Source organism: Molossus molossus, unplaced genomic scaffold (genome assembly GCF_014108415.1).
Source record: "Molossus molossus isolate mMolMol1 unplaced genomic scaffold, mMolMol1.p scaffold_m16_p_9, whole genome shotgun sequence".
Lineage (NCBI taxonomy): Eukaryota > Metazoa > Chordata > Mammalia > Chiroptera > Molossidae > Molossus > Molossus molossus.
This window is the reverse complement of record NW_023425403.1, coordinates 45,313,902-45,320,152: the sequence shown is the minus strand read 5'-3', so window position 1 is coordinate 45,320,152 and position 6,251 is coordinate 45,313,902. Positions and strand designations below refer to the sequence as shown.

The 6,251-nt window shown below is 43.8% G+C and overlaps 1 protein-coding gene across 2 annotated transcripts in view; it reads right to left on the bottom strand.

The window, feature by feature from the left end:
- Window positions 1–243: 243 nt before the first annotated feature.
- Window positions 244–6,251, bottom strand: part of GPC6 (glypican 6) — a 1,055,524-nt gene continuing 1,049,516 nt past the window's right edge. The window contains exons 8-9 of one of the 2 annotated variants that reach the window (XM_036250295.1): window positions 4,857–5,032; window positions 244–808 (exon numbers count right to left, since the gene is read on the bottom strand). In XM_036250295.1, the coding sequence (XP_036106188.1) occupies window positions 606–808; window positions 4,857–5,032 (379 nt within the window). In that variant the 3' untranslated portion in view covers window positions 244–605. Of the gene's footprint in view, window positions 809–2,063; window positions 2,092–4,856; window positions 5,033–6,251 lie in introns of those variants that run through there. The other variant, XM_036250296.1, reaches the window with a different exon arrangement.

Genomic DNA, 6,251 nt, shown 5'->3' with positions numbered 1-6,251 from the left:
GCAAGGTGATACCTCCAAGACAACAGTGTATTTTCACTACACTAAAAACATTGTTGGACTTTTCCCCCAGAGCATGTGTTTAAACCCAGTGAGTCACAGAAAAGCTTTCGCTGGGAGCTGCCTGGCAATGCTGAACCTGTGGTGTTCCAGCTCTTTTATTTTTCTCTCCTTTGCTTCTTTGTTGAAAACGCAGTTGTCTTGGGGTTTGGCCTGATTTTACAAAGAAAATTATTTTCTTCCTACTTTTTTTTTTTTTTTTTTTTTTAAGTTGTTATAAATGGGAAAAAAGAACTCACAACGTGAGATTCCTTTACTTCTGCAGCATAAAAGCAAACGAAGGTAAGAAAATCTCCTGGTAGGAAAGATCTGAGTAAGAACGCTCTAGAAGAAACAGGGTCCCACAGAGAGCAGAGGAAAGAGGGAGCGGTCCAGTCTGGCACCCGGTACTCTTTGGGAAAACAGAAAGGGAGGCAGAGTGCAGCCTGCTCTTCTCATAGAAAACGGTAAGTTTTTGTGGCATGGTCCATTGTCCAAGAGTGTAAGAAAAGAAGGGAGTTGGCTGTTCAAATAGCTAAAACGCAGTTTGATCGGACGGAAACCCAGGATTATCTGCACAGTCTCTGCAGTGCCAGGACGAGGCCCACGAGAGACGCTGACAGCAGCGAGGGGCCGTGCTGGGCTGCGGAAGAGTCTACTTCTCTCCGGTCGGGATCTACTGCAGGCGCCTCCGTGGTGACAAACTCAAACTCCGTGGGACACACGTCATCCATGCACCCACTGCCACTCCCTGAGCCGCTGGATTCATCGCCTGTGTGGACGGAATGACAGAGAGTTAGACCACAACCTGGAAGGCTGGAGGCACACGGCAGAAGTGGGCATGGTGGTGGAAGGGGACATCTCCCTACCAAAGGGTCTCCCCCCACCATCTCCACAGTTTGCTTTTTTAAAAAAATCCTCACCCGAGGACATTTTTTTCTCCATTTTTATCTTCAGATAGAGTGGGAGAGAAAGAGAAAGAGAGAGAGAAACCTTGATGTGAGAGACACACTGATTGGTTGCCTCGTGCACAACCCGGACCAGGGCCCGGGACTGAACCTCAATGGAGGTACCTGCCCTTGACCGGAATGACCCACGAGTCTTTGGCCCCTGGGCAGATGCTCTAACCACTGAGCAAGACTGGCCAGGGCAACAGGTTTGCTTTTAATGGGCAAGTGTGTGATGGGCAGGTGGACTCTATCAAAATAGATGTAAGAAACACAGTAAAACTGATATCCAGAGTTACCCAAGTAAGGAGCAGGTGAATTCCAGACCTAAGGAGGGGCCATACCTACCATGTTGGCATTGGAAAGGTGTTTCTTATTCTAGCCAATATTTAAATGACTCTCATCAGTTCTATTCTTTGCTCTTTTTGTACCTCAGAGCCATGGTTTTTAGTGGTTATTATGCTTTTATAAAGAATTTTAGAAGGATTTTTTACAGGAAGGAGGAGTCATAGTCAAGCAGAGAACACAAACACTGCGAGTAGGAAATCAGAGGGGTCACAGCTCACAGCTGTGGAAGGCACTGTTAGTAATACTTCTGACTACTTATCCTCCACTTCTGTTCCCCTCAAATCAAGGACAGACTTTGTCGCAACCAGCCTCTCCCTTTGCACCAGGCGTAACTGTGGCTCACCAGTCAATCTATCCTGCTCCTTTTTTTTTTTTTTGTATGGCCCACAACCCAAGGATGGTTTTTATGTTTTCAAGTGTTTGAAAAAAAAGTCCAATGAAAAATAATATTCTGTGACATGTAAAAAGTGTGTACGTGAAATCTAAACTTCAGCGTCCACGTAGAAAGTTGCAATAGGATGCAACCACGGCCATCGCTTACATGTTGTCTAATTCTGTGTTCATGTATGGCCCTCAAAACTGAGCACATTTAATATCTGGTCCTTGACAAGAAAAGTTTGCCATTTTCTGCTTGAAACCAATGCCCAGGTGCCCAAACAGTGTGTGGTCTTAGTGCAACCTCTTCCTTGCTTACCCAGCATGCCTCTGGGTCTGCTCTGTTTCCACTTCTTACTGCTTGGTTCTGTCCTGTTTCATACACCTGTGTTTCAGACCAGGGTCCCAGATCAGGCTCCATCAATGACTAGCAGTGTACAATTGTGTTGTTTACTTATCCTCTTGTTTCCGGTTAGTCCCTCCCATGAGAATGCAAATTTGCTGAGGGCAGAGACTTTGTGTAACTCTTCACTTCCGATCCCCATGCCTTATAATACATTTAACCTCGCATATGGCAGGTTGCTCGACAAATAACTTGTTGAATAAACAAATGTGCCTTGGCAGTTAACTCAACTGTCATTTTTCTCATCTCAGACATATAGACAGTAAAATTTACCATGTGGAATATGTGTGAAGACACCCTGCTGAAATGTGTGAGGACACCAAACCAAGTACTTATGATGATGCCTGAAGGAAAAAAAACATGGTCCCTGCAGCCAGGGTGACCTAGATTTTAACTTGCCATATTCTATTTAAGTGAACTAAGGCAAGCCAGTTAGCCTTGTTGAGGCTCTCTTTCTTCTTCTTCGGTAAAAATGAGCACAATCCTATTTCTTTCACAGAATTGTTATGGGGTATAAATGAGGCGATGTTCCTGGGAAGACTCAGGTCACTGTAAACCTGGTAATGACATTTGCTCTTTCCCCCACTTGCTCCATGATTCCATCCAGTAGCCCTAACTCCTTCCCGCCGGCCTCAGACGGTGGTGTGCTTGCTGAACTGCCCCTGAAAGGCTGGTTGATGCTTGACTGCTTGATGCTCCTTAAATAAAGGGAAGGTAATGCTGGGACTTTGCTAATGTCTCCTGGGTCAGAAAGGCACAACTCATTGCAATTTGTTTTTAAAGGGACATCTAAATACCAGATAAGATCACTTGAATACGCTATACCAGGTTCTTAACATTTTCTCTGATTTATCTTTTGTGGCCTTTACAAGGAGGGAAATGCCCATTAATTAAATTCAGAGATATCAGAATTGCTAAGGGGATTGTTCTAAACACTAGTATTATGAACAAGAAGTAATATAACCTTTACAAAGATATTATAGAGCAACTTAGACTATTAAAAATGTGGTAAGCAAATAATGACAGGGGATTCCAGATGAGAAAAGTAATGGCCCATCCCTTTCTCAAAGGAATCACAATGCAGGGGTAAATTTTTTAAATGTCAAAAGCAAAGGTGATGATGGCTAGAAGATGTGACAATGGTTTGTATTCCAGTGACTATCCTAAAATAAAGGGTCATATTTGGTCCTTGGGTTAGAGTTAAGTGACTCTCTTAACTATTGCTGATTTTTGTTTTCTTTAGAGGTGAAATGGAGCAAAATCTCTCCTCAAGGACATTCCCTAAGCATTGCAGATTGACATGTATGTAACCTCTTCAGGTAACCGAGAGAGAGACAAGGCCAGCACCAACTAATCCTTATGCATCTTGAATAATTTATTCCAATAGCCATTATTCAGACAATAAAGCATTTTGTTAGCTAGAGAAGACAGAATGGATAAATTGAGATGAGTGAGGCTAAAACCTGTTTAATGATGTTCTCTGCTGAGGAGAAAAGGAGAGACTTAGTCGAGAGGAAGAGAAATAATGGGATGAGTCTGAGACATTCTGTAGCAATGAAGTCTACCATGTGGGCAGTTAGCCTGCATTTAGAAAATTAATTTTTCTTATTTAAAATAGAATAAAACACTAACAATTTTCTGCAGGGGGCAGCTCGGTAGGACGACGGCTGAGACTTGGATGAAACTTCCTATCTCATTCATTCAAGCACACAGCATCATCTTCGGCTTCAGTGACCAAATTACAGAATCACTGGCAACTCCACATCTCATGTTCAAGAAATATTTCCCTGAGAACTCTGTCTGTAAGGATGCTTACTTAAAACAAAAAACTTGCCTTAATAGTTATGCATCTTGAAACCATTTAGACAAAACCCAAATATAGTTTCATGTCAAAGTTCACTCAGTAGTCTTTCAAATCACTCCTGATGCTTTTATGATATTTAATACAATAGTCAAGTGTAATATTGCATCTATACTTGACTATTTCTCTCGTTATTTCAGATACAAATGTCAGTAGTTCCTGAATGAGTACGACTGGGTAGAGCAAGAAGTAATACCATTAAATCCACTACACATGAGATATAATCTTAGCTCCTTTAAATATGGCCTCCAATGAACTTCCCGTCAACCTCTTAGGCAGGGTTGCTTCCTGTTCTACAGGAGAGGAACCAGAGACTCAAGACGTGATTTGTTGGAGACCCCAGTTCATAACACAGAATTCCAGCCCAGCCTTGTCTGAGCAGTCTTTAGAGCATTCTTTTTTTGGTGATTGGGGTGGGGGCCGGAGTTTGGGGCAGAGACATAAATGTTGATGGGAAAAGGAGAAAGTGAAAACATTACTTTGTTTTTTATCATTAATGGATCAACTCAGATGAAACTCAGTTTTAGCTTTGGAACAGCTGAATGCAATCCACTAAACCTTAGTGGGCTGCATCCTTGAGACCAGCTATGATTTTAGTAGTATCCCACATTTTATGCATCAGAATTTTCTGTCCCAAGGACTATAAACAGCTGTGCAGGGGGGGGCAAGAACGACACAGGATGAGAAGAGCACATGGCTCTTGAAGAGAAACAGTGGTATAAACTTCAGTGACCATTGTTTGCGCTGGAGATTACTAGCAAGGGCTTTCTTTTCTTTCTTTTTTTTGTCCATGCCCCTAGCGGGAAGCGAACCCGGGACTCTCTGGTCTGCAGGCCAACACTCCAACCGCTGAGCCAAACCGGCCAGGGCGCAAGGGCTTCCTTACTTGTGTCCTGGAAGTTGACGTCGTTGCCATTGTACGCATTCTTCAGTTTGTTGGTCATCACACGGAGAGCCATTATCTGCTGCCGGATGAAAGTGTCGGGCCGAGTGATGTCCACGTCCACCTCAGGGTTGTTGATCTGGTTGGTCAGCCCATCATTCATGATCTCAGGCAAGTACCTGCAGCACACACAGGGAGAGGACAGAGAGGGTGAGGCAGGAGGGATATCGAACCGGATTCTGCCCTGCCATTTCTAACAGTGAGCCAAAACATCCGCAGAAATGGGGCCCAGTTCCTGGAAAGGAGGCCAAAGTAAAAATATGAAGTAAATTTTCTCAGAGGGAGATGTGGCTAAAATGGCTTCACAGTAGTTTTTAAATTTTTTTTATCCTCACCTAGAGTGGGAGAGAGAGAGAGAGAGAGAGAGAGATTGATGTGAAAGGGACACATCAAGTGGTTGCCACCCGCACGACCCAACCAGGGCCGGGGACAAACTGCAACCAAGGTACATGCCCTTAGCAGGAACCGCACCCGGGTCTCTCTGGACCGCAGGCCAATGCTCTAACCGCCAAGCCAAACCAGCCAGGGCCACCGTAGTTTTTTTAAATGACACTGAATTCTTAGGCAGGCTTGCCTACAAATGAGTGCACAACCGGGGACTGACTTGTCTTCATCCGTATCTTGAACAAAATCGACTTCACAGTGTTCACTGGAATGGATAACAAAGCACCAGAGTGCACTGCAAATTCTTTTCCCAAAGCGTCACAATATTTACTGCCTTAAAAATATTCTAATTGAAAATTTTAATAAGTCATGGAACTATATATTTCTCTATTCTTGCATGGAACTATATATTTCTCTATTCTTGCAGTAAAGAACTTCTGTGCTGCCTTCTAATATACCTGGTATACTAATACATTCTTGCTGGATTCTGAGATTGTCTTCCTGAGTGAACTTCTGAAATGTGACATTGGGTTGACTACATTTGACATTCAATTACATGTGCTGGGCTCCGAGAGCTGTATCTAATTATTAAAGCCCATTGGAAAGAAGAGGTGCCAGTTTAGGCCAGCCTTCACTGGTACCGGAGTGGAGAGGAGCTGAAAGGTGACCCTCAGTTCTGGTGTTGCTCCTCAACATTGAGGACAATGATTTTTGCAGCTGGGCCTGTGCTGAGTCAGGGGAGAGCTTTGTTTCTCTCGGATGCTGTGTGCACTGCATGGCTGGCCGAGACTCATTTATCAGACGCTGACTGCTATAGCTTACATTGGGAATGGCACCCCTGGGAGTCTGAGCATCCAGGAACAATAAGAGACTGCCAAATACATCCGGCCTCTAACTGTGCCTACTGACGCTCAGCCACTCACAATAAAAACAAAGAACAATGCACTTGCGTCC